The 27,924-nt window shown below is 50.9% G+C and overlaps 1 protein-coding gene and 1 long non-coding RNA gene across 8 annotated transcripts; one reads left to right on the forward strand and one right to left on the reverse strand.

Moving 5' to 3' along the window:
- On the reverse strand, nt 1-27,812 carry RINL (Ras and Rab interactor like). 7 transcript variants are annotated; one of them, XR_007147232.1, is made up of 12 exons: nt 25,714-26,491; nt 25,351-25,510; nt 23,920-24,022; nt 23,582-23,654; nt 23,433-23,497; nt 23,026-23,175; nt 22,515-22,934; nt 21,847-22,140; nt 21,456-21,587; nt 10,065-10,204; nt 7,307-7,413; nt 1-896 (listed from the first exon to the last, which is right to left on the reverse strand). XR_007147232.1 is itself a non-coding variant. In XM_047834535.1 (12 exons), exons 2-12 carry the CDS (start codon nt 25,761-25,763, stop codon nt 20,995-20,997), a joined length of 1,677 nt encoding a protein of 558 aa, XP_047690491.1. In that variant the 5' UTR covers nt 25,764-25,979; nt 27,749-27,812; the 3' UTR covers nt 19,880-20,994. The 7 variants fall into 7 exon arrangements, 4 of the variants coding, with proteins under 4 accessions (XP_047690494.1, XP_047690491.1, XP_047690493.1 ...); XR_007147231.1 differs by lacking the exon at nt 1-896 and adding an exon at nt 4,904-5,775; XM_047834535.1 differs by lacking the exons at nt 1-896; nt 7,307-7,413; nt 10,065-10,204 and adding exons at nt 19,880-21,054; nt 21,137-21,306; nt 27,749-27,812 and having other exon boundaries at nt 25,714-25,979.
- LOC125152518 (uncharacterized) lies at nt 23,064-24,680 on the forward strand. Its single transcript, XR_007147234.1, has 3 exons — nt 23,064-23,196; nt 23,816-23,941; nt 24,498-24,680. It is a non-coding gene; the product is annotated as an uncharacterized LOC125152518 (long non-coding RNA).
- Nucleotides 27,813-27,924: the final 112 nt, after the last annotated feature.

Below are 27,924 nucleotides of genomic sequence, written 5' to 3' on the forward strand. Positions count from 1 at the left end.
ATCAGTGATGTTAAGGGCTGTTAGCGCTGTTAAAACTACACAGGGATACACTTAGAAAATGTAGAGAGACGGTGTCAACGTTGAGACCTTTCTGACGGACGAGGTGCCCAGAAGTAGTATTTTCGCCCAAGCCGTGATTTTTTTCAGATGTCTTAAAGCTAGCCTTCCACCCCTACTCCCACCTCCGTATTTGCTATTGTAAGCATGATAGTCTTCCTCGATGGTGGGGCCATTTGTTTGGTAAATAAAGTATGGTGGGCGAGGAGTCCTGTGAAGAAACAAACAAACGAACAAGAAAACGCTGCTTTCACTTTCTAGTATTGTCTTCTACACCTGGGTAAGAGTTTCCAGGGCATATGGGGGGGGGGTGTCGCAGGCTCACATGTTCATCTGACGTCAACATTATTGGAGAATGTCAAATTGTTTTCCAAACGGCGATATCTATTCCCACTGGCAGTAAAGGAGAGGGTCTCATTCTTTCTGACGTCTGGGTAGTTTTCCTTGGGTCTAACGAGTAGCCACTGAATTTGCTCCCAGGCTTCTGGCGACCACCAGCGGTGCTGTAACGACCAGCCTGGGGCAAACGTTACTTTCCACAGAGGCGAGTGTCTCTCAGGTATATGCCTAGAAGTGCGGTCTCAGAGAGAATGTACATTGTATTGTATTGATGACTCTTCATTATCACATTATTTCCTTCTTGCTTTGGGTTTCTTCTGCTGTTCTCTCTCAACACTTCTTCTGTTGGGAAAACGCGTTAATTCAAAGGTTTTCTTCCTTTCCAGTACGAGCATTTGAGGATGATGAGAGAGCGAGGGGCGGGCTGAGGACAGTGGGAAAGCTAGCGCACCCCTCTCCCCCCAGGTGGGAGGTGTGTGATATTCCTCAGGCACTCTTGGCTGTCCCAGGACAAAGGCAAGGAAAGAAAACAAATGACTAACTGATAGAGATCACCTTCGACTAACTGATAGAGATCACCGTCTTACAGGACATCAATTTACAAACGTCTTGGTAAATTACAAGAAGAAGGCAATCTTATCAATAGCTTAATCTCCAGAAACCTATAGACTCAGTATCCTCAAGCCCCAGCATCACCCCTCCATAGTGATGTGGGGAATGAAGGCAAGGAGGAAATGGCAGGTAAAATTAAATTTCCTCATTACCTGTAGCCCATTGACAAATACTGGAGGCAAATACAGACTAGAACGTTTCTCCAGGGACCCCGTACCGTCCTGTCCTAAAGTTAATGCCTTAGTAGAGGGAAACAACCTTAGCTGGACAATAGCGAGGCTGCAGGTATCTTAGGAGTCCTCTTTAGCAGAGCAAAGTCCTTCTGGAAGCCTCCCTTTGCCTTTACCTCCCCCAACTCCTTAGTATATAAGCAGTCACTCTTCATAACCCCAGTGCAGCTCGTTCGGCCCATGGGTCCTTTAATAAAACCACGTTTTTGTACCAAAGATGCGTTTAAGAATTATTTCTTGGTCGTTGGCTCCGGACCCCCCCCCCACCATCACCCCAAAACCTCATCAAGGCTGTGACTTTCCCTCTCCATGCTGACTTAGCAGCCTCCTCCAGTTTAAAAAAAAAAATTTTTTTTTTTTATTAAAAAAAAATTTTTTTTTTCAACGTTTATTTATTTTTGGGACAGAGAGAGACAGAGCATGAACGGGGGAGGGGCAGAGAGAGAGGGAGACAGAATCGGAAACAGGCTCCAGGTTCTGAGCCATCAGCCCAGAGCCCGACGCGGGGCTCGAACTCACGGACGGCGAGATCGTGACCTGGCTGAAGTCGGACGCTTAACCGACTGCGCCACCCAGGCGCCCCAAAAAAAAAAATTTTTTTAACTTTAATTTTGAGAGACAGAGACAGAGCATGAGTGGGGAGGGGGCAGAGAGAGGGGGAGACACAGAATCCGAAGCAGGCTCCGAGCTCCGAGCTGTCAGCACAGAGCCCGACGCGGGGTTTGAACCCACGAGCTGCAAGATCATGACCGGAGCTGAAGTCGGACACTCAACCGACTGAGCCACCCAGGCGCCCCTACGTTTACTTTATCTTGTTGAAAGTGAGTCTGTTGGGTGTGTGTGAGCGCGCGCGTGCGTGTTCACATGCCATCGGAATTGCTGGGGGAAGACACGTTCCAGGCAGAGGGGAACCGCAAACACAGAAGCCCTGAAGTTGGAACTGAAGTGTCACCCGGTAGAACAGTGGTGGCGCGTGTGAGAGGAGGTGAGTTCGGAGAGGTGATGGGGACAGGTGTGTGGCCTCCAGCGGGACATGGTGGGGATGCGGACGCTGGCCTGGAAAAAAGAACCACGAGAGTGACAAGGGGCTGGCCTGTTGATGTTGACCCTGACGTGGCTGGTGCCTTGAGTTCCCATTGGTGGCCGCTTGGTCAGAGGACACGGCGCATAGGTGGCTGGAGGCAGTGGTCTGTCCTGCCTGCAGCGGTGCACATCCAGCCCCTGTGCGGTTTCCCCAGGCGACCCGATCCCAGGTGATCAGGCCGAGTTCTTCGGCACAACTGTGTCATTCTGGATTCTCTGGTGCTTTGGGCAGGACTCAGAGGCTGTGCTGGGGCCCTTCTGTACCCAGGTCCTTTCCAGCGGATAGCTGCAGCATTAGGTATCCTTCCTGCTGACGAAGACCGAAAGTGTAGACCCAACTCTTTCCGAGAGCCAGGTGAGAATTTCCAGAAATTACAAACTTCAGATTCACCTTAACGTTGTAAGCGAAAGTGTTGTGATCAAGAATGAAAAACAAAACCAGATCAGATTGAAAAAAAAAAGCGTTTTTATTGAGATAGAGCCACTCTTTTAGAGAATACAACTTCGTGGTTTTTATGCACGAGGTTGGGCGAAGATCACCACTGTCTAATTCCAGAACTTTTTTGATCACTCCCCAGAGAAACTCCACATCCTTTAGCAATCACCTGCCTTCAACCCATAGCAACCACGAACCTACTTTCTGTCTCTATGGATTTGCCGTATAAATGGAATCACAAAATACGTGACCTGTTGCGCTCAAGGCTCACCCATGTTATGGGATGTCCATCATCCCTTCTGGTGGCCAAATAATATTCCGCTGTAGGGACGTACCACATTTGTATTCATCAGTTGAATGCAAATTCTCCATGACTTCGGCTCCCAGTTCACTGGCTTCCATGCTGCCTCTCATCATTCTCTGTGATTTCCGCACCCAGGTAGGTGACCCTCGAACCATCCTGGCCTCTTGGTTCCAAGACCTCCTCTTCCCCAGGGACCTTGTCCTCCCCCCCAGCCCCTCCCTCCCATGGGCACCCCTACACCTTGTCTCTGTAACCGCAGCCTCTGAGAACTTCAGCTTCACGCATCTCACTCACCGCCCATCATAGCCTGTCTTTCTAGTTCATTCCCTCCAAAACCTCAACTCCAACAGTTCGCTGACCCTCCCAATTTTTCTCTATCCCTCAGCTCCCTCATATCTTTACAGAGATCAAATTCCTTGACCAACAGATGATGATCACCCCCTCACACACACTCTCTGCACCCCTCTCTGCCTCACCATATTCATCTGTTGAAACTACATTCCTTATTAGATCTAAGGCTCCACCTGTGCGGCTGAATGTGGGTGGAGAAAAATACACAACCGTGGTAACTGGCCTTGCCTTAACATATTTTTTTTTTGAATGTTTATTTTTGAGAGAGACAGCATGAGCGAGGGAGGGGCCGAGAGAGAGGGAGACACAAAATCCGAAGCGGACTCCAGGCTCCGAGCTGTCAGCACAGAGCCCGAGGCGGGGCTCGAACCCACAAGCTGTGAGATCACGACCTGAGCCGAAGTCGGATGCTTAACCGACCGAGCCTTCCAGGCGCCCCATAGCCTTGCCTTAGACTCATGCTCACCCGCTTGGAGCGGACCCACAGTGCTGCTCAGCAGGTTGGTCTGTGTCCCGGTTCCCCTGACTCTCCCAGATGACTTCTCCTCCACCCCGCAAGACCTTTCTCATCCTTGCTCTCAGCAGTGACCTCCTTCTTGCTTCCCGAGAGAACCACAGCCACCTTCCCACGGCGTCCCCCCCTCCTGAATCTTCACCCCCCCCATTCCACCTTCTCTGTGCCTGGAGCGGGGGCAGAGCCAACCATATTCCCATCTGCTGGACCCCCCCTCCCCCCGCCCCGTGCATATTCTCCTTTTTCTCTTCCCCCCATTCAAGAAATGGGTCCCCTGGGGGCTCCAGGGCTCCAGAGAGAAATGTGACAGGCCCGAGAGCAGAAATAGGTCAGCTCTCTTTTCTTTTCTTTTCTTTTCTTTTCTTTTCTTTTCTTTTCTTTTTTTTAAAGCCTCTTCAGGGCTCTGAGCGGAAGTAGCTTCACGGTCTGTTGGGTTTCAGATAGAAAGTTCAGGTGCCCTCAGGGGCTAATGAGTGAAGCCAGCCCAGTAGAGGAAAAGTTCTCAGTTACATTAAACAGTTGTGACACTCCCCTCCCCCCACCACCACTTATAAGTGACACACAAGCAAGCACATATATTTAAAGCATACAAGTTGATGAATGTTGGGTTATATATAAACCTGTGAGGGGCACCTGGGTGGCTCAGTTGCTTAAGCATCTATCTCTTGATTTTGGCTCGGGTCGTGATCTCACAGTGGCGGGATCGAGTCCTCTGTCTGGCTGTGCGCTGACAGCATGGAGCCTGCTTGGGATTCTCTCTCTCTCTCCCTCTCTCTCTCTCTGTCCCTCCCCTGTTCTCTCTCTCTCTCTCTCTCTCTCTCTGCCTCTCCCCTGCTCGCTGTCTCTTAAAAAATAATATGAAATGTTAAAAAAAAAATAAAAAAGAAAAGATCATGATGGTGAGAATGAACACATCCATCGTTCCCGAATGTCTTCATGCCTCTCGGTAAACCCTCCACCCACAGCCCTCCTCCGCACACACTCCGCCCCGCACGAAGACAGATCCGCTTTCTGTCACCATTGGTTAGTTTGCATCTTCTGGAATGCAATTTATGTAGTATGTATTCCCACGTCTGGCTTTTTCTGTTGTTGTTGTTGTTTTTTTCCACCCAGCATCATTGTTTTGAGATCCGTGCGTGTGGAACTAGAGGCCATTGCGTGGAACAGGTTAAGTCACCCCAGTTGGTTTATTGAGTCACCTGTTGGTTGGACATTGGGGTTGCTTCCAGTTTGGGGCCATTACAAATAGGAGTGCTTTGAACACTGGTGTACAAGTCTTTGTGTGAACGTCGGCTGTCATTTATTTCTCCAGCGTGTACCCCTAGGAGTGGATGCCCGGGTCGTATATGGGAGTTACGCATCTAACTTTTTAGGAAGCTGCCGAGCGATTTTCCCCAAGTCATTGTACCCCATGTCATTTATTTCTTCATCACCGCCACCCCCCCCCCCCATCATCAACAACAACCGGTGAAAATGAGTCTCTTTCTGAATTTGTTCATTCCTTCCTTTAACGGGTATCTATCGGGTACTGCTCCGTGCCTCGCCCTGTCCTAAGCACTGGGAATTCAGCTGCGCAGAAGGCACACAAAGTTCCTGTCCCCGGGGGGGGAGGGGGGGGGGGGAGACGACGGTTGACTTAGATGCTCTCTCAGCACAGGTGACATGGTGTAGAGGTTCGGAGCACACAGGTGCTCAGGAGATAGATGACCTGGGTCCGAATCCCGGCTCTGCCATTTCCTAGCTGCGTTGGCCTCGGGCAAAGCCTCTTATCTCTGAGTAAGAAGGGAATGGGGATCGTGCGGTCTTCACCACCTGAGGTTGTGGCATTGTTGGTTCGCCAAACTGGCCCCTACACGCAGAGGACAAGGGGACACCAAAGAAAGAGGCGGACCACTCCAGATGGGTAGGTGGCAGGTTTAATAAGCAAGGGAACTCACTTACGAGGCTTGTCTTGGGCGCCACAAGAGGAGTGGGTCTCCCCACCCACCCTCCAGAATCTTAAAGTTGGCTTTAAAATTTTTTTTTTAATGTTTATTTACTTTTGAGACAGACAGACAGACTGCGAGTGGGTTAGGGGCAGAGAGAGAGGGAGACACAGAATCCGAAGCAGACTCCAGGCTCCGAGCTGTCAGCACGGAGCCCGACGCGGGGCTCGAACTCACGAGCTGCGAGATCATGACCTGAGCTGAAGTCGGCCGCGCAACTGCCTGAGCCACCCAGGCACCCCCAGAATCTTCAGGTTTATACAGAGACCTTAACTGGACTCAGTCACGTATACCATCCACATGGTCTCAACGCCTTATTCTGTCAAGGCTACGTCCTTGGAACAGCTCCGGTGGGAACAGTGAGCAGAGGTACATTCCGTGGTCGGGGGAGGGAGGGAGGAGCCTCTGATTGGCTGAGTCCAGATCATGGGTCAACCAGCAGTCCTGTCCTGTGTGACGTCCCCCCATCCTCCACCCCTCATGACCGACTCTTATAATCTTACACATACCCCCCCACCCCCCACTGATTTATAAAGTCTCCCAGGCCAGGGGTCAGATTGCTGAAGGTGTTCACCTGTGTCCCCATGTGATTTAATAAAGACGATGTGCTAGCTGCCTTATCGGATGGGAACACACAATGTTCTGTTTGGAAAATGACACAGGTGTCTCCTTGCCAAGCAGTGATCATGTCCAAGGCCATTCTGTTTTGGCGGACAGCTTTCCTCATTAGAAAGATTTTAGGGTTCAGTAAAGACAGGCTTTGTTGGCTATCGTTCAGGATTTGCTGGGTGACTTTAGTAAGGGCTTCTGTGTGTGCTATAATGTCCTCCTGACCAGGGGCGCCTGGGTGATTCAGTAGGTTGAGCGTCCGACATCGGCTCAGGTCATGATCTCGTGGCTCATGGGTTCGAGCCCCACATCAGGCTCTGGGCTGACAGCTCAGAGCTTGGAGCCTGTTTCGGATTCTGTGTCTCCCTCTCTCTCTGCCCCTCTCTTATTAGCGCTCCGTCTCTCTCTCAAAAAAATTAAAATAGGCATTAAAAAAATAAAAACAAAATAACGTCCTCCTGCCCAACCGAGGGAACAAAGATGGCCACCAAACAATGGTACCAGTGGAAAGACATGACCACCTGGCCTTGAGGAGAAGGAGGCTGGCGGTTTTAGGAACTTGACCTGGTTGTACATACCCTACGCGTTTGGCCAGGAGAGGCAGCACTGTCAGGTGTGAACAGATGGACCGGGGGCTGGGTGGGCCAGACCAGGACCCCCACCTTCTCTCAAGGGGGCGTGCTCCATTCCGGGGATAACACATTTCCACAGGTCCCGCTTGCAGCGGGTTGGTGGGACCCAGTGGAGATTGAGGGGATCCCCCCTCATTCAGGGATTCGAACTAACCTCCCCATCCCGGCGGATGTCTCATCGCAAGTTCCAGTGGAGAACACGGAGGACGCCTCTTTCCGGTGTGATAGGGTTCGGTGTTCTCAGCAGCCAAGCATGTCGACCTGCAGTGAGAATTGGGACAATGGCTGTTTCCCATGACTTCCATGCCTTTGTGGTGTCGCATGTCTCAGCAGGGGTGTCTAGTCTGGCATATGAGGCAACAAGTCCTACTGGTTGGTCATTCAAATGTATTAACGCCTGGGGAGAGTATTTAGTTCACCCAGCCAGGGTGGTTTTACCTGTTAGTAATTTAATCTGCTGGGTTTTTTTAATGTTTATTTATTTTTGAGAAAGAGAGAGAGATAGATAGAGACAGAACACGAGTAGAGGAGGGGCTGAGAGAGAGGGAGACACAGAAGCCAAAAGCAGGCTTCAGGCTCTGAGCTGTCGGCACAGAGTCCGACTTGGGGCTCAAACCCACGAAGTCAGATGCTTAACCGGCTGAGCCACCCGACTGTCACCCTGTGACATACATTTTAAAATTATGACTGATAACACTAGACCAGGACCTATCAGAGTTTTAGGAATTTCATACAAATACAAAGAGAGTTTAGCAACACTTCCTATCTGCACTGTTTCCCATGTAATTTATTTTTATTTTTTAAAGATTTTATTTTTAAGTAATCTCTACACCCACAACCCTGAGGTCAAGAGTCACATGCCCTACAGACTGAGCCAAACAGGCGCCCCTCCCATGTAATTTAAAACATAAAAAGAATCCTAATTAGTTTAATATCTCTCTTTTATAAGGAGACAGAACACACCTTTTGAGATGGTCCAGGGACCATCTGGAAAATCCCAGAGTTAGTTGAAGGTTAACCAGCCTTGGATTTAGATATGATTTGGGGGAAGTTTGTGAAAAATATCAAAAGGTTCTAAAACACATGATTAAAGAGGATCATAGGTCACTGTGAAACGATCCTTAGTTATTCATTTAACCAGACTGACAATGAGAGTAAGTTACATAATTGTAAAAACACTTAGTTCTTTCAATAGAGAAGAATCCGCTTTCTTAACTCATCAAAGACCTGAAAAAGACAGCAAGAGGCACCGGAGATTATTTTGATAAGACTTGGAATCTGTTTTCCAGGCAGATTACCTAGGTAAAAACAAAACAAAACAAAACAAAACGTTCATAATCCCAGCGAGAACAGAGCACTGGTCCAAGAAAACTGTCCCTTTAGCAGAGAGAAAATTACATTTTGCTTTTACGTAAGCACACCGTTGATACTGAAGCTTATTTTTCTTTAAGCCAATTAAATAGAGCTCTTTTACAAATTAATTTTGGCACCACCCGTGGCCAAAAGGAAACCCGTGGAGGGAGGAAAACCACATTTACATAGCATACATCTATAGATGTGCATAAAAGTGTAGACAGAGACCCCATTCTGTCTACCATTCCAGAACCTCAGCCCTTGACGAGTAATCTTCTGGAGGCTGTGGACTAGCGAGGGAGCTTCGGTGGCAGCCCGTATTTTATTTATTTTTCAAGATTTTATTTTTATCTAAAATTTTTTTTAAATTTTTTTTTAATGTTTATTTATTTTTGAGACAGAGAGAGAGCATGAACGAGGGAGGGTCAGAAAGAGGGAGACACAGAATCTGAAACAAGCTCCAGGCTCTGAGCTGTCAGCACAGAGCCCGACGCGGGGCTCGAACTCACAGTCTGTGAGATCATGACCTGAGCTGAAGTCGGCCACTTAACCGACGGAGCCACCCAGGCGCCCCTAAAAAATTTTTTTTTTACATTTATTTATTTTTGAGAGACAGAGAGAGACAGAGCACAAGTTGGGGAGGGACAGAGAGAGGAGACACAGAATCCAAAGCAGGCTCCAGGGTCTGAACTGTCAGCACAGAGCCCGACTCAGGGCTCGAACTCACAAACCATGAGATCATGACCTGAGCCAAAGTCACTCAACGGACTGAGCCACCCACGTACCCCTTAAAGATTTTATTTTTAGATCATCTCTACACCCAAGGTGGGGCTTGAACCTATAACCCAGAGAGCAAGAGTCGTGTGCTCCACCAACCAAGCCAGCCAGGCACCCCCCAGCGGACTGTGTTTTAAAAAGCCTTTTCCCCCACTTTTCCCCTCAGTCTTACGCAATTCTGGGCAGTGCTTACATGGCAAAGGCATGATAAGATTTACATCATCAAGGGACTGGGAAAGAATTGCTAATAGTTTTGGGACACATTTCTCTATTATCAGCAGTCTAGGGGAATCACTATTTACCATTTTCCTTTGTTTTAAGGCTCCAACGGTATGGGGCACGGGGTCCATCTCATTGTCAGGCGCCACAACATCCTCCCCTTTCCTCTCGTCACTTTCCCAGGGATTGTAGCTCTTAAAATTTTTTTTTTAATGTTTATTCATTTTTGAGACAGAGAGAAAGAGAGAGCCAGAGCGTGAGCGGGGAAAGGGCAGAGAGAGAGGGAGACACAGAATCCAAAGCAGGCTCCAGGCTCCGAGCTGTCAGCACAGAGCCCCATGCGGGGCTCGAACCCGCACACTGTGAGATCTGACCTGAGCTGAGGTCAGACAATTAACTGACGGAGCCACCCAGGCGCCCTGGGATTGTGCCTCTTAGCGTCCTAATCAGGCTTTGCACAAGTGCTCAGATCTTAATCTGGGGCGGCTTGCGCCCTCCTAGCTTTGCCCAGCGGCACGCTACTTATTCTAAGTCTGCAACTTATTATTACTTTGTTTTCCTACCGTGCTGTGAGCCCCGAAGCCAGCAGAGTCATGGACAACCGCCTTCCTAACTTCAGCTCTTCCAACTTTCTAACCCAAGCTTCAGCCTCTGGTGCGCACTGCCCAGAGTAGCGGCCGGTCCACTGCGGCAGCTCCGTGCGCTGTGTGATGTGGGGAACAAAGGCAAAAGAAAAAGAAATTAAATGTCCTTGCAATTTACAGTCCATTGACAAGTCCTTGAGACAGGCAGGGTGACCTTCTTCTAGGATCTCAGCTGCCTCTATGAAGTTGATACTTTGCTAAGGGCAAAAGGCGATTTTAGCCCAGTACCCCTCCCATCCCCCCCCCCCCCCCCAAAACCTGCAAAGCTACTTTAACACATAAAAAAATTCCTTTGGAAACTTCCCTTATCTCACCCCGTCCCAAGCTTAGGGCCCACTGATATACATCTGAAGGGTCATATGACTCAGGTTTTATTAAACAGTGATAAATGACCTTTTCCTAACAACAGCTAGCCCCCTCAAGGTCCTGGAAACCTCGCTTCCAAAATTCTTTAGAGGCATACCCTGTCCCTAACCTCCTCCCAACCCGAAGGTATGTTATCAGTCACCAGTCACAAACCCGGTGCAGCTCTTCCTGCCCAGGGGTCCAGTCCCTGTACTTTTTTTTAATGTTTATTTTTGAGAGAGAGAGAGAAAGAGAGAGAGATCGTGAGTGGGGAAGGGGCAGAGAGAGACAGAGACATAGAATCCCAAGCAGGCTCCAGGCTCTGAGCTATCAGCACAGAGCCCGACCCGGGGCTTGAACTCAGGAGCTGTGAGAGCCAAAGGTGAACACTCAACCAACCGAGCCACCCAGGTGCCCCCAGGTCCCCGTACTTTAATAAAACCACCTTTCTGCACTGATGACGTCTTTTTTTTTTTTTTTAATGTTTATTTATTTTTGAGAGACACAGAGTGTGAGTGGGGAAGGGGCAGAGAGAGAGGGAGACACAGAATCCGAAGCGGGCTCCAGGCTCCGAGCTCTCAGCACAGAGCCCCATGCAGGGCTCAAACTCACAAACCGTGAGATCATGACCTGAGCCGAAGCCGGACGCTCGACCGACTGAGCCACGCAGGCGCCCCTCGTTCATTGTTGGTTTGCGAACTGGCCCCGTACACAGAGGACAAGGGGAGACCAAAGAAAGAGGCGGACCAGTCCAGATGGGTAGGTGGCAGGTTTAATAAGCAAGGGAACTCACTTACGAGGCTTGTCTTGGGCGCCACAAGAGGAGTGGGTCTCCCCACCCACCCACCCAGCATCTTAAACTGGACTCAGTCACGTATACCATCCACATGGTCTCAACAACACCTTACTCTGTCAAGGCTACGTCCTTGGAACAGCTCCCACTGCGGGAACAGCGGACAGAAGTACATTCCGTGGCTGGGGGGGGGGGGGGGGGGAGATGGGAGGGAGGAGCCTCTGATTGGCTGAGTCCAGATCATGGGTCAACCAGCGGTCGTGTCCTCTTGATGACATCCTGGAACAGGCCTGCAAGCCACGAAGCATTAGCCACGATCATGTTGGGGCAGCCAGAGAATCTATAGGCAGAGCACAGGATGTTCCTCAACGGGGCGTGATGCGGTGGCTCATTGTGATTTTGATTTGCATTCCCCCGAAAGATTGGTGAGAAACAGCATTTCCTCGTGTGCCTATTAGCCATTCGGGTATCTTCTTTGGAAAAATATCTATTTAAGTCCTTTGCCCGTTCTTAAATGGAGTGTCTGTTGCCAACTTTTAGGGATTCTGTGTATATTCTGGATATTAACCCCGTGTGATTTGCAAATATCTTCCCCCATACAATGGGCTGCCTTTTCACTCTGTTGATTGTTTCTTTGGACGCACAGATGTTTCTAATATTACATTCTTTGTTTTGTTTTAATTTCTTTTAAGTAATCTCTACCCCCAGCGTGGGGTTCGAACTCACCACCCCGGGATCCGGAGCTGCGTGCTTCCCCGGACTGAGCCAGCCAGGCTCCCACGCTTTTCACTTTGCTGTCGTCCAATTTTGTTTTTCTTTTGTTGCCTGGTCTTTTGGTGTCATATCCAAGAAATCATTGCCAAATCCTTTGTCATGAAGCTTTCCCCCTATTTTGTTCTTCTCAGGGTCTTCTAGCTTGAGTTCTTACATTTAGGTCTTTGGTTCATTTTAGGTTCATTTTTTTTTTAATTTTTTTTTTTTAACATTTATTTATTTTTGAGACAGAGAGAGACAGAGCATGAACAGGGGAGGGGCAGAGAGAGAGGGAGACACAGAATCTGAAACAGGCTCCAGACTCTGAGCTGTCAGCACAGAGCCCGATGCGGGGCTTGAACTCGAACTCACAGACCGTGAGATCATGACCTGAGCCGAAGTCAGATGCTTAACCGACCGAGCCACCCAGGCACCCCCATTTTAGGTTCATTTTTTTTTGTGGTGTTAGCTAAGGGGCCTCCTTCACACCTTCTCATGGGAAAAGGCTGTTCTTTTCCCATCAAATGAGCTGGGCATCCTTGTCAAAAATCGTTTGACTTTATATGCAAGGGTGTATTTTTAGAATTTGTGCTTTTAACAAGTTGCTGCCGGAGAACCGCTGATATGCATATATAGTATCAGATTAAAAGTAAAACAGGAAGGGAGGTTATACTTTTTGAGAAGTCACAGACAGGGTGACCCCTCAACAAAACTTTGCCAGAAGCAAGAGAGTCAGAGGCTCGCATCTGGGGAAGATGTTCCAGGCAGAGAAGATAGCCGCGCAAAGGTCCTGGGGTGGGTGCGTGCCTGGCAGGTGCGGGGAACAGCGAGGAGGCCTATTACAAGGAGTTACGTTTTCCTCCCAGGTTAAAATTTCCTCCCACCATGGTCAGACGTGGGCTCCAGTTAGATATCAAAAAAATAAAAAGATTAAAAAAATAAAAAGCTGTGTCTCTCACAAACCTAAATTTTGGCTTGAGAGGTGAACCTGTGATTTATTTTTAAAATTTCCTTCTGGCTGCCATGTGGGTGGGAATCGGAGGGGATCCTCTGGACTAGGAGCCCGGAGACAGTGGAGGCTGGGCTAGACCAGGATGGGGGGGGCCATGGAAGGGGAGGATGGGGTGCACGGGAGGGGGAGAGGGAGGTGTCCAGGATGAGGATCCGGGCTCTAGTCTAGGGACTGGGGGATCATGAGGGCCCCCTGTAATGGGGACTAGAAGGAGGAGCTGTTTTGGGGGAGATGCTGTGGCCGGTTTGGGACATCGTGGGAGTGGAACCCCAAGAGGAGGCATCCAGCCCAAAGCCCAGAGCTCCAGAATGAACCAGTCGCGGGGTGTGCCTCCACAGCCCTCCAGCAGGGGTACCCCAAACATCCACCACTTGTGTTTCACGTTCGCAAACGCTGCCACGTATCCACGCATCACCCACGGACTTCGTTACCGGGTAATTTTCTTGAAATCAGCTCAGATTTTTTGTTGTTGTTGTGATTTCAACACATTTATTTAAACGGGAAATGTCAGGGGGCGCCTGGCGGGCTCAGTTGGGACAACACGTGACTCTTGATCTCAGGGTTGTGAGTTTGAGCCCCACGTCGGGTATGGAGGTTACTTAAAAATAAGATTTAGATGGGGCGCCTGGGTGGCTCAGTCAGTTAAGCGGCCGACTTCAGCTCAGATCATGATCTCGCGGTTCTGAGTTCAAGCCCTGCGTCGGTCTCCGTGCTGACAGCTCAGAGCCTGGAGCCTATTTCAGATTCTGTGTCTCCCTCTCTCTGACCCTCCCCCGTTCATGCTCTGTCTCACTCTGTCTCAAAAATAAATAAACGTTAAAAAAAATTAAAAAAAAATAAGATTTAGAAAAATAAATAAAATACAATAATAAGCAGGAAATGCAGGAAATGTCATTTAAATCTAGGAGGTGCAAAGCCAGTATCATCTGTCATAAATAGAATATGGCAGCACAAATACCCCAGTGACTCAGCAAGGACCAAAAAGAGGTACCGAAAGCATTGGGTGAAGGGCTGCTGGGGATAGGTTCGTCACAGGGTCTCAAAGTATCACCCACAGGTGACATCATTCAAAGGGGGGGGGAGATCTGGCAGTCACTTCCTGTTGTGGGCAGAATTATGCCCCCCCCATTCGTATTTTTTTTTTAATTTTTTAAGTTTATTTATTTTGAGAGAGAGAGAGAGAGCACAAGTGAGGGAAGGACAGAGAGAGAGGGAGAGAGAGAGACAATCCCAAGCAGGCTCTGCACCGCCAGCACAGAGCCGGCTGCGGGGCTCCAACTCACAAGCCATGAGATCGTGACCTGAGCCGAGATCCAGCATCGGATGCTTAACTGATGGAGCCACCAAAGCGCCCAGGAAATTCCTATATATATGTTGGAGTCTAAACCCTCAGTTCCTCAGAATGTGACTGTATTTGGAGCAAGGATCTGCAGAGTTAATTAAGTTAAAATGAAGTCACACGGGTGGCCGTAATGCGCTATGAATGGTGTCCTTATAAGAAGACACGGACAGGGCGTCTGGGTTGCTCAGTCAGTTAATCATCCTACTTAGGCTCAGGTCATGATGTCACAGTTTGTGAGTTCGAGCCCCGCGTCGGGCTCTGTGCTGACAGCTCGGAGCCTGGAGCCTGCTTCCGATTCTGTGTCTCCCTCTCTCCGTCCCCCCCCCCACTCATGTCTCTCCCTCTGTCTCTCAAAAATAAACATTAAAAATTTAAAAAAAAAAAAAAAAGAAGAGACTGGGAACTAATGTAACATTGTGTATCAACTACACTTCAATGTAATAAACAAACAAGTAAATGTTTTAAAAAGGAGAAGAGATCAGGACACAGACACACGTAAAGGGAAAGCCGTGCATGTGAAGACAAAGGGAGAAAATGGCCATCCACAAGCCACAGGGAGAAGCCTCAGAGGAAACCAAACCTGCCAAGGCCCTGATCTTGGACTTCCAGCCTCGAGAATCTTTAACCACCCCATCCGTGGTTTGCTACTATGTCACCTTGATCAAACCAATATTCTCCTAACTCCCCAATATTCTAACTCCACGGGCACAGTTAGCATCACTGATCAGGGGGCCCCTGACGGGCTGCACTGAGAGGGACACAGTGTCCCCCCACAGAGTACGCTTCTCTGAACTGCGGGACTGGCATCTAATAAGGACCAGACAAATCCAGAAGGTGGGATGGCCCACGACACATACTCACCCGGAATACAAAGAACTTCTACAGCTCAACAACAACAAAAACCCAAATAACCCAATTTAAAACTAGGCAAAGGGTTTGAATAGATATTTCTCCAAAGACGATGTACGGATGGCCAGCAAACATATGAAAAGATGCTCAACATCACTAATGCAAATCAGAACTACAATGAGACACCCCTTCGTGCTCATTACGATGGCTACTCTACAAAAGAAACAAAAATGATCATGGAAAGTAGATGTTGGGAAGCATGTGGAGGAATCAGAACTCTTGTGTTTTGGGGACGCCTGGGTGGCTCAGTCAGTTGAGCGTCTGACGCTTGATTTCAGCTCAGGGTGTCATCCCGGGGTTATGGGATCGAGCCCGGCATGTGGCTCCATGCTGAGCACGGAGGCTGCCTGGGATTTTCTCTCCTCTCTCTCTCCCTCTGCCCCTCTCCCCTGCTTGCACTCTGTCACTAAAAAACAAAACCAAAACAAAACAAAAACACCAACAAAAAAAAAAACCCCACCCTCTTGTGCTTTGCTGGTGGGAATGTAAAATGGCACGGTTCCTATGGAAAAAAGTTTAGAGGTTCCTTTAAAAAATAATGGGGCGCCTGGGTGGCACAGTCGGTTAAGCGGCCGACTTCAGCTCAGGTCACGATCTCGCGGTCCGTGAGTTCGAGCCCCGCGTCGGGCTCTGGGCTGATGGCTCGGAGCCTGGAACCTGTTTCCGATTCTGTGTCTCCCTCTCTCTCTGCCCCTCCCCCGTTCATGCTCTGTCTCTCAGTCCCAAAAAGAAATAAACGTTAAAAAAAAATAATAATTAAAAAAAAAAAAGACATAAAATTACCATCGGATCCGGCCATTCCGCTTCTGGGTATTTATCCAATAGAAATGAAAGCAGGATCTTGAAAAAATGTTTGCACCCCCTTGTTCATTGCAGCATTATTCACAATAGCCAAGAGGGTGGGAACAACCCAATTTTCCATAGAAAGCTGACTGGAAAAGCAAAACGTGGTATATACATACAATGGACTATCATTAGGTCTTTATATTTATTATTATTTTAAGAGAACAAGAAACTTTTATTATTACAAATTTTTTTTAATGTTTTTTATTTTATTTTTGAGAGAGAGAGAAAGAGAGAGTGTGCACAAGCAGGGGAGAGGCAGAGAGAGAGAGAGAGAGAGGGAGACACCGAATCCGAAGCAGGCTCCAGGCTCCGAGCTGTCAGCACAGAGCCCCACGCGGGGCTCGAACTCACAAACTGTGACATCATGACCCGAGCCAAAGTAGGACGATTCACTGAGCAACCCAGGCGCCAGTATTATTATTATTAGTTATTATTATTATTAGTTTAATGCTTATTTATTATTGAGACAGAGCAGGGGGGCAGAGAGGGAGACACAGAATCGGAAGCAGGCTCCAGGCTCTGAGCTGTCAGCACAGAGCCCGACGCGGGGCTCGAACTCACCGACAGCGAGATCATGACCTGAGCCAAAAAGTCAGAAGCTCAACCGACTGGGCCACCCAGGTGCTCCTATTTTTATTTTTTTCTTTAAGTTGGTTCCATGCCCAACATGGGGCTTGAACTCTCGACCCTGAGATCAAGAGTTGCATGCGTGCCCTACCGACTGAGCCAGCCAGTTTAAAGACCGCTATTATTTGGTGTTTAGAAAGAAATCCTGGGGCTCCTGGATGGTTCAGTTGGTTAAGTGTCTGCCTTCCGCTCGGGTCATGATCTCACGGTTCATGAGTTCGAGCCCCACATCGGGCTGTCTGCTGTCAGTGCAGAGGCTGTTTCAGATCCTTTGTACCCCCCTCTCTCTCTCTCTGCCCCTCCCCTGCTCCCTCGCTCTCTCAAAAATAAAAATCGTGGGGCGCCTGGGTGGCGCAGTCGGTTGGGTGTCCGACTTCAGCCAGGTCACGATCTCGCGGTCCGTGAGTTCGAGCCCCGCGTCAGGCTCTGGGCTGATGGCTCGGAGTCTAGAGCCTGTTTCCGAATCTGTGTCTCCCTCTCTCTCTGCCCCTCCCCTGTTCATGCTCTGTCTCTCTCTGTCCCCAAAATAAATAAATGTTGAAAAAAAAATTAAAAAAATAAAATAAAATAAAAATCGGTCACACAACAATGTGAATACAGTTAACGCTACGGAACTGCACACCTAAAAACACTTTAGAGGGTAAATCTTGTATGATTTTTACTACAGTGATAAGAAATATATACACATGTACATAAGCGCATAATAAATAAACACAATACAATTCTCAGTGTCCTGCTTGCCCTGGAGGTTCTGGAAAAAGGAGATGGTCCCCTCACATCTCTTGGGTCTCTTGGGATGCAGCTACCCCACTGAGTTGTGTCTGAATCGTAAGATCAGAGGCCACATCCTGTAGCTCATCACCCCCCCCCCCCCCCCCCCCCCCCCCCGCCATCCCTGCTTCCTGCCCCACTCCCCAGTGTAGCCATTTTAAGCTTTCTGGCTTTTAAAAACAATTGCAAAGAACTCCTCCCTGGCACTTTTTTTTTTTTTTTTTTTTACTTGATGTCTAAAATGACAGAATTTTGATTATGAAATGCAAAATGTGACACGTAAAATGTTAATGGCAATACATCTCTTCATGAAATGGACTGAGAGGGATTTTCCTATTTTTCTAGTTAATTCCTGTTATCGGTAGACGCATGTCCTTTGTCGCTAGAACAGGACTGGGCTGGATATTCATTCTACTCCCTTTTTTTCTCTCTTTAAAAAAAAATTTATTTATTTATTTTGAGAGAGAAAAAGCACGAGTCGGGGAGGAGCAGAGAGAGAGGGAGAGAGAGAGAATCCCAAGCAGGCTCTACACCGTTGGGGCTCGAACCCACAAACCATGAGATCATGACTTGAGCTGAAGTCGGAGGCTTAATGGACTGAGCCACTCAGGCACCCCAATTTTTCTCTTTTATATGAAGTGCTGAGTCACTGGTAAGTTTCCCGCAGCTGCTGTAAGAAATGACTACAACCTCGGTGGCTGACGACAACAGAAATTTCTTTTCCTACAATTCCGGAGCCCAGGAGTCTGCAATCAGTATCCCCAGATTGAAATCAAGGTGTTGACAGGGCCTCACTCCTTCTGGAGGCACTAAGAGAGAATCAGGTGGGCGCCTCTCCCGGCATCTGTGGCTGACGCCTTTCCTGGGCTTGTGACCGCCCACCCTCCACCCTTCAAGGCCACGTCTTCAAATCTCCCTCTGCCTTTCACAGGGACACGTGGGATTGCATTTGGAGCCCTCCCCCAGACAATCCAGAATAGCCTTCCCATTTTAAGATCCTTGACTTAAAACATCTGCATGGGGGCACCCGGGTGGCTCAGTTAAGCGTCTGACTTCGGCTCAGGTCACGATCTCACCGTCTGTGAGTTCGAGCCCCTGCGTTCCGCTCCGTGCTGACAGCTCAGAGCCTGGAGCCTGCTTCGGATTCTGTGTCTCCCTCTCTCTGCCCCTCTCCCACTCATGCTCTGTCTCTCTTTCTCGCTCGACAATAAGTAAGCATTAAAAATAATTTTTAAAAAATCTGCAAAGACCCTGTTCCAAATAGGTAACACTCATGGATTCCAGAGGTTAGGACATGGGTGTCTTTTGAGGAGTCATTTTCAGTGTACCACAGAAACTCTGTATTTACTGCACACCTACTGTGTGCCAGGCATTTGTCTAGGCACGGAGAATACAGCTGTGAACAAGACAGAGATCCCTAGCCTCCCTAAGGCAGTCTAAGGCCACACTGTCCAAAATGGTAGCTCTCAGCCCCGTGTGGCTATTGAGCACTTGAAATGTGACTGGTCCCTTGGGGTGCCTGGGTGGCGCAGTCGGTTGAGCGTCCGACTTCAGCCAGGTCATGATCTTGAGGTCCGTGAGTTCGAGCCCCGTGTCAGGCTCTGGGCTGATGGCTCAGAGCCTGGAGCCTGTTTCCAATTCTGTGTCTCCCTCTCTCTCTGCCCCTCCCCCGTTCATGCTCTGTCTCTCTCTGTCCCAAAAATAAATAAAAATGTTGAAAAAAAAAATTTTTTTTTAAATAAAAAAATAAAAAAATGTGACTGGTCCCAACGGAGATGTGCTGAAATGTAAAATACACACTGGAGGGGTACTTGGGTGGTTCACTTAAGCATCTGACTCTTGATTTTGGCTCAGGTCACGACCTCATGGTCGTGAGATCGAACCCCACCTCAGACTCTATGGTGGGAGGGCGTGGAACCTGCTTGAGACTCTTTCCCTCTCCCTCTGCCCCTCTGCTTGCACACTCTCTCTCCTCCAAAAACCAAAAAGAGAAAAAAAAGAAAAACATGAAAAAAGTACACACTGAAGTTTGAATATTTAGCACGCACACAAAAAGAATGTGAAATAGCACGATAATTTTTGGATATATTTTTTTAAAGATTTTTTTTATTCAAAAAAATTTTTTTAATGTTTATTTTTTAGAGAGAGACAGAGCGTGAGCAGGGGAAGGGCAGAGAGAGAGGGAGACACGGAATCTGAAGCAGGCTCCAGGCTCTGAGCTGTCAGCACAGAGCCTGACTCGGGGCTCAAACTCATGGACGGTGAGATCATGACCTGAGCCAAAGCTGGACGTTTAACCGAGTGAGTCACCCAGGCATCCCGATATATTATTTTAATTTTTAAGTAATCTCTACACCTAACGTGGGGCTCGAGCCCACGACCCTGAGATCAAGAGTCACACGCTCCTCTGACTGAGCCAGCCAGGAGCCCCTAATTTTTGGATATTGATCACATGTTACGAGTGATAACCTTTGGGATACACTGAGTTAAATCCAATAGGTTATTAAAGTTAATTTCACTTGAGTTTTTACTTTTCTGTAATGTAGCTACTAGAATATTTAGAATTGCATACCTAGCTTGCATTGTATTTCTCTTGGATGGTGCTGTGCTGTTCTAAGGGACGGGAGCCTATGGACAATTAACACAATAAATATGTACATTTTATGGTATGTTAGGAAGTGATCATTTCTATGGAAGAAAAATAAAGATTGGGGTAAGAGAGTATATCAGCTTCCTGTTGCTGCTGTAACAAATTACCACAAATGTAGTGGCTCAAAAAACCACAAATGTATTATTTTGCAGTTCTAAAGGTCAGAAGTCCAAAACGGGTCGTAGGGCCTAAATCAAAGGCCGAATTCTTTCTGGAGGTTCCAGGGGGGAATCCATTCCCCGTCTTTTTCAGCTTCTAGACAAGTCTTTGGCTCCTGGCCACATCACTCTGACCTCTGCTTACAAAATCACCTCTCCTTCTCTGACTCTGACCCTCCCGCCTCCCTCCTAAGAGGACTCCTGTGATGTTACCGGTCCACCAGGATGATCCAGAATAATCTCCCCATGTCAAGATCATTCATTTGGTCACATATGCCAGGTCCCTTTGACCATGTAAGGTAACATATTCACAGATTTGGGGGATCAGGAGGTGGATGTCTTGGGGGGGGGGGATTATTCTGCCTGCCGCAGGAAGGGTCAAGCCAGAGGAGGTGCAATTTTACACAGGGTGTCTGGGAGAGCCTCCCCGAGAAGGTGACAGCCACCTAAAGACCTGAAGGAACGGAGGGACGGAGCGATATAAATACTAGAGAATAGAGTAGCCAATGCAAAGGCCCAGAGGTGGGTCTGTTCCGGGGAACCTCGCCGCCTCCTGGCACCTAAACCAACAGGGGTCAGAAATCGGTCTGTCCTGGCGCCTCCCGAATCTTGCCTGAGGAACAGGAGGATGTGGGACCCCTTATCATAGTCCGTCTCTGGGCACAGTGTCTCTTGCCCATGGCTCCTCAAAGGGCAGTTGGACCTGTGGGGAGAGGCAGGAGCCTGGGTCAGAAGGGCAGTGGGTCCAGCGGTCCCCTCCACCCGCAGTCCGGAGGGGCGATCACCTGGGCTCCGCGGTCCTGTCTGTCCTGTCTGTGCAGCGTTCGCCGGCTGTGCCACTGGCGCAGGGAGGCGCGGGCCTCAGAGCTGAGCCCCTGCGGTGCGCGGCCCACATCGGGCTGGTAGTGAGCAATGTGATGCAGCGCCCCAAACCACGTGGTCAGGTAGTACCCGGCTAGGGGCAGGAAGGGGTGGTCAGCGCAGCTCTGGGGCTACGCTTGGTGGCCCGAGGTCCCCCTGCAGTTTAACCCTTGCTGCAGGGCCAGGCTGTTTGGCCCCAGGGCGCCCCCTGTGGGGTCCCGGCGTTCCGGGGTGGGGGCTCACCTTCTCCCCGCAGCTCGTCCGGATCCAAGAGCTCCATAAGAAACTCCACGTCCAGCTGCGTCTCCCCAATGTGCGGACTCCAGATCAGTTCTTCCGTCAGCGCGGGCAGGAAGGCGTCGGCCCCCAGGGGCTCTGGCGGAGCAGGACGGGCTCCGAGGTGGACGGCGGGCATGCAGACCCCTCCGTCCGATCCCCAGAACACGAGTGCGGGCTGCCCTTCCACCTCGCTGGGCCGGCAAACGCCTCTCGGCGGATCCCCAGGCCCGCGTAGGCGCCCCCTGCTAGAGCGGGTCACCCTCTCCCCTCGACGTGCACACTGGCGCCTCCCACCGCGCTTCCCCAATCCTCCAGCCACCGCACATCCGGGTAGACGCGGGTAAACCTTCTTTACCTTGGTCCTCGCCCTGAGCCAGGCCCGCGTAAACCTCACTGCACACCTCCAGCAGCAGCGCCACCTTGCGGCGTGGGGCGCAGGCGGCGTGGAGGTGCTCCAGGCGCGCGTGGATGCGGCTCCGCAGGGCGGGGGCGGGGCCCTGCCCCTCAGGCCCCGCCCCCGCCCGCAGGGCTGTTTGTCGCTGCCGCAGTCGCCGCAGCTCCCGGGCTCGCAGCGTCCGGAGTCGCGTCCACAGGGCGGGCTTCAGGGGCTCCAGCACCGCCCGGCACAGGGCGGCCTCCAACGCGGCGCCTGTGAGGGGTTGAGGTCGGTGAGCGAAGGGCCGCCAGGCTGACCCACGTCCACCCTCTCGCTCCACTTGACCGTACCCTCCGCCTCCCCCCCCCCCCCCCCAGCCCTCCCTGGCTTCTGGCCGCCCACAAGTGTAGACATGGGTGGGAACACGTGTGCAAGAGGGAGCCTGGGTGTGGAGTATGGCTGTCGCCCATGTGAGAGATGTTCCCGTAGGGAGGGAAAAGCACGTGAGTGGAAAAGCAAACAGGTGCACACGGATGGAGAGAAAGCCGTTGGGTGTGAAACACACACGTAAGGCCCGGAGATGGCAAACGAGAACCCGAGTGGGTCGGGGCGTTGGCCATAAATTCCCTCCCAGTCCTCCTTATTACCAAGATCCTCCTCCTTCTGGGGGACCCCAGGCCCCCGGCTCCCAAAGACAGCCCTGACGTCGGGGTCCTTTGACAAGTGATCCTGGAGGTCGGTAAGGAGGTGCCGCACATCCTGAAGCAGCTCTGTGGCTGGGTCCCCGGGCCTGTGGGGCCCTCCAGCATTTGAGGTGAGGCGGGCTCGAAGGCCCTGGAACTGCCTGCCCACGTAGTTGCTCCGGGCCCTGGCCAGAGCCTGGATGTGATGGGTGAGAACATCGTCAGGTCCTTTCTCTTCATCTTTGTAGCTGTCCTCGTCCTCGTCCTCGTCCTCCTTCTCTTTCTCCTCCACCAGGCTGGCTAGGGCTGGCCCCGGATGGTATCCTTCTGGGCTGAGCGGGCCTTCGACCCAGGAGACCCGGTGAGGGGCAGGGTTCCTGGGGGCTGGATGTGAGGAGAGGGTCGGGTCCCGCAGAACAGCGGCAATAGCTCCCTCATCCTTCAAGTGCCCAGGGCCCTGCCCCACCCAGCTAACCTGAACTGTGTCTTTCTGCAGTCCCTGGAGATGTCTCTGCGGTGATCTGCTCCAAACCCCACCCTCCGTGGGTCTCCAGGTACAGCTTGTTCACCACGGGGAGCACCTTCTCCGAGATGTTGAGTTGGACGCCGCCAGTCTGTGCAAGACCTGGGAGCCAGCACAACCGAGGTGTCCCAGATGTCCCAGGCGCCAGCCCTGGTTCCTTCAGGGTACCAGGAGAATTAATTCCCAGCCTCATTACTGAAGGAGCTGAGGCTTCGTCCCTGGTCCCTTGTCATTCAGGCCCAGGAGTCGAGCCTCCCACAGCTCTCTCAGACCCCCATCCTATCCTCCCTCAAACACAGAAGTCTGGTTCCTGGAGTGCCATCCTTCTGGACCAAGGAGGCTGGAAGGTGGCCTCTCACCTGTTTGTTGGTCTCCTGGCCTTAGAGTGGGAGGGGGCAAGAGCAGTGTCCTGGGCAAAACATCCCTGAGAAAAGATAATGGGGAGCTGCAGTGGGTGGGATGCCTTAGAGTTGGATCCCCCTTAGCCCTTTTGACGGGTAACCTGTACCTGCTGGCTGATAGGAAAGCCAGGAGATGGGGCAGGTCCGGCATACAGAGGTTAGAGTATTCCAGAGAAACACCTGAGGGTTGGGGGCAACAAAGGGCAAGGAAGAAAAGTTGAAGGGTGGCAGCCTCATCTTCCCTGGGACTCTCTCTTCCTCAGTTCTGCAGTCCCCCAACAGCCCTTCAAAACAGGGAAATTTCTACCCCTTGAAGTCCCCATCTTTTCCTGTGTCTTTAGGCTTGCATCCCACTTATGCCACCAAATAGCATTTGGGAGATTATTTTGGAAGCAAAGCTCACCAAATTTGCTGTGGACTGGAAACTCAGGAGTAGGCTCCTTACCTCCAGGAAGCTTCTGGATCTGGTAGGTGCAGACTTCTCCTGGTGAAGCTCCTGTCCTCAACACCAGGACCTGGCTGGAGTTGTGTCCTGTGACCAGGAAACTCTGGTTCGGGGGTGGGGGTGGAGGCAAAGGTCATCTTGGAGAGGATTTGTGCAGATGTCTGTTACTTTTGCCTGCCCAGCATCCCGTTTCCCTTATGTTGGGTTCCACTGGCCAAATTTCCTTTAGAGAAACCCACTTCCTCCCTTAATGCCCGTGGGTGGGACTAACTCTGTCCAAGCCCTAGGGGTGGTCTGTGACCTGATCTAGCCAATAGGATGACAGTGCTTTCTAACCACTGTGATTGGTTCAGAGATGGGCATGTGAATCAGGCCCAGCCAATGGAAATCTTCCACGAGGTTTTTGCTGGAGCTCTTCGACACAAGGACTCTTTTTCACACCAGGATTGCTAAGCTTGTGAGATGTGGCCCTGAGCTGGGGACAGCCATCTCTGCCACCACAAGGAGGGAGCCCCCTCGAGAAGGAAGCTGTGTAGACCCTAGTTGCCTTATCCTAATCCGTTCCCTGTCCCTTGCAGAACTGCAGGGTTGTGAGGGCCTCATCTGCCCAGCCGTAGAAGATGGATAATGACGTAGGTGGTGTTTCTCACCTCGGGTTTTATAACTCCCAGGGGAGCTTTAAACAATGTATTGCTACCCGGGCCCCCTTCCATATGTTCTGAATCAATTGTGAAGGCTTTTGGTTTTCCTGTTTCTTTTAACCGGCGCTTCCTTTCTCGTCTTCCTCCTGCCTGGAGCTCACACACGTGCTTGGACCCGGGGCAGCCACTGGGCAACCACAGAGGAAGTCCAAGAGAATTGCAAAAGCTGGCCTTGATGTCCCCGAGCTGCTAAACTAGAGCCTGCAGCTGCCTTTCTGAGACAAAGAGCAGTGCCTATTTGCCTAAGCTACTGTGTGGATCTAGTGTTTGTTCCTCGAAACCCCAAACAGCCGGCTTTCCCCACAGTTTAAAGCAAAGCCAAGGGGCGCCTGGGTGGCTCAGTTGGTTGAGCGACCGACTTCGGCTTGGGTCACGATCTCACGGTTTGTGAGTTCGAGCCCCGCGTCAGCCTTTGGGCTGACGGCTCTCTCTGCCCCTCCTCCACTCATGCTGTCTCTCTGTCTCAGAAATAAGTAAACATTAAAAAAAAAATTTTTAAGCCAAGCCAAGACATGGGATGAAGAGAACTTTATAAGTCGTCTGATGCTCAGGATCCAGACATTGCTGAAATTCCCTTTCTTCTGGGGTTTTCAGCCCACTTACTTTTCAGTAAGTGGCCTTTTTTGGTTTTCCCGGTTTGTGCTGTTTGTCACCAGCAAGCAGCGGAGTCCTGACTGACCCACGGTGTCATGGGGAGGGTCAGAGAGGGTCCCCGGCTGTGAGTACTCACCCCCGGTGGCCACAGCTCAAGAAGGGTTCCCGCATCCTGAGTAGCCAGCTCTGGGATCTGCCACACCCCCCGTGTCCTCTGCAGGCGAAGGAGTGGCTCTGGGGTCCCGAGGACCCCTAAGGGGGTCTCACCTGCTCCATTCATCTGTGGTGGAACCATCCTGGGACATGCAGGGCCCAGGAGACCAGAGGTTAGAGGTGGGCAGTTGGACACTAAGGTGGGGTCCAAGGTGCAGGGGGCAAGGGGCAGCCCAGGGGCGAGATGAGATTTAGGGTCCTATGGGGGATGTGGGCATTGGATGGCTGGAAGGGCCTTCTGAATCCGGGGGCAGGAGTTGGAGACCCCAGCCCCCGCAGCTCTCACCTCTCCCCGTCGATGAGGCCTGCAGAGGCCTTGTCCTCCGGCTGGGCCATCCTCAGGATGCGGGAGGCCAGCAAGCCATGGTCTGGCCTCTGGCAGGGAGGAAGGTAAAGTTCAAGGCTGCTCCAATCCAGGGGTAATATTCACGATATAGCAGAGACCCTGACCGATCAGAATGGGCCCAAGGCCCCTCGCTGTGCCAGGTGTCAGTTCTTTAGCAGCTGGCTGGTGGGGAGATGTGGGGATCCCAGAAGGAAGGCCCGTGTGTCCTGGTGGGGACGGGACAAGGGGAGGACCCAAACCGACAGCTATTTACCAAGTGATACAGAAACACTTCAGATTTTGACAACCGGTGCTGCCATAATACAGACGCGGACCAGTTGAGTAACAACCCCGTGTCTGGACAAGAGCTCCACCCATGGTAGGCACTCTGTAAACGTGCCATCGTATTACAGCCGTCCTCTCTTCCTCCCTTCCCAGACCACAGAAGGGCTCTCGGATATTCCCGCCCCCACCAACATTCTACTGTGAAAGTTTTCAGACGTTCAGAAAAAAGGAGAGAATTTTACAGGGAACATCCATATACTCACTGCCTAGATTTTATTGTAACCACTTTGCTGTTTGCTTTTTGCTTTGTGACACATCTGTCCCCTCTATCCACTGGACCTCAACTCTTAATTTTTAAAAAAGGTTTTTTCTGGGCGCCTGGGTGGCTCAGTCGGTGAAGCGTCCAACTTCGGCTGGGGTCATGATCTCATGGTCCGTGGGTTCGAGCCCCGCATGGGGCTCTGTGCTGACAACTCAGAGCCCGGAGCCTGCTTCGGATTCTGTGTCTCGCTGTATCTCTGCCCCTCCCCCACTCATGCTCTGTCTCTCTCCATCTCTGAAAAATGAATAAATGTTTAAAAAAAAATTTTTTTGGGGCGCCTGGGTGGCGCAGTCGGTTAAGCGTCCGACTTCAGCCAGGTCACGATCTCGCGGTCCGTGAGTTCGAGCCCCGCGTCGGGCTCTGGGCTGATGGCTCAGAGCCTGGAGCCTGTTTCCGATTCTGTGTCTCCCTCTCTCTCTGCCCCTCGCCCGTTCATGCTCTCTCTCTGTCCCAAAAATAAATAAACGTTGAAAAAAAAATTTAAAAAAAAAAAAATTTTTTTTAAAGATTTTTTTAAGTGGGCTCCATGCCAACATGGGGTTTGAACTCACAGCCCTGAGATCAAGAGTCATATGCTCTATGGCTGGGCCAGCCAGGTGCCCCTATCAGGCCTCAACTTTTTTTTTTTTTTTAAATGTTTTATTTTATTTTTGAGACAGAGAGAGACAGAGCATGAACGGGGAATGGGCAGAGAGAGAGGGAAACGTAGACTCCGAAGCAGACTCCAGGCTCTGAGCTGTCAGCACAGAGCCCGACGCGGGGCTCAAACTCACGGACCGTGAGGTCACGACCTGAGCCGAAGTCGGACGCTCCACCGACAGCCACCCAGGAGCCCCTGGGCCTCAAGTCTTAAAGCCAATACACAATCCTAGCTACAGTGGGTTATGACTCAAGATGGACATTTTTGACTATTTTCCCTGCGGCAGTCCCAGGAGTGAGACATCTGCGGCCATTCATCTGTGCACCCAACAAACACTTAAGAAGTACAGGCCCAGACTGAGGTGCCAGCCCCGGGGGGAAGGTGATAGCCAGGACGGGCCCCTGCTCTCAGGGGCTTCCATTCTTGCTTGGGGTGGTATAGGAGGAGGTTAATAAATAGCTTGCTGACCAGAAACCCAGGGTTTGGGGAAGGGTGGAGACAGTGAGCAGGTGCTCAGTCCAGGGGAGAGCAGGCAGGAGGGGTAGGGGCAGGGCGGCAGATGCTCGCCTGGGTCCCACAGAGGAGAAGACGTGGAGGAGGAGGAGGAGGACGGGGAGGGGGAGGGGGAGGGGGAGGACGGGGAGGAGGCCGGTGGCGCTGGCCAGGGCAGCATGGGGGCAGCAACCTGATACCGAAGGGAGGCAGTGGGGGGTGACATCGCCAGCTGCTCGGTCCCTGGGGACCCCTACCTGTTCTTCGAGGGGAGGCCTGGAGTAGCAGGAAGTGAAAGTGTTCCTCACAGAGAGAGGAAGCTGAGCGGGTGGGGGAAGAGGCGGGGCTGGGGGGGGTATCTGAAACCAACCTTGCCCTCTTTTGGGGGCTCAGACCTTAGGTGACTAGGCTTTGGAGGAAGGGACTTTGGCCG

This window comes from Prionailurus viverrinus, chromosome E2 (assembly GCF_022837055.1).
Source record: "Prionailurus viverrinus isolate Anna chromosome E2, UM_Priviv_1.0, whole genome shotgun sequence".
Taxonomy (NCBI): Eukaryota; Metazoa; Chordata; class Mammalia; order Carnivora; family Felidae; genus Prionailurus; species Prionailurus viverrinus.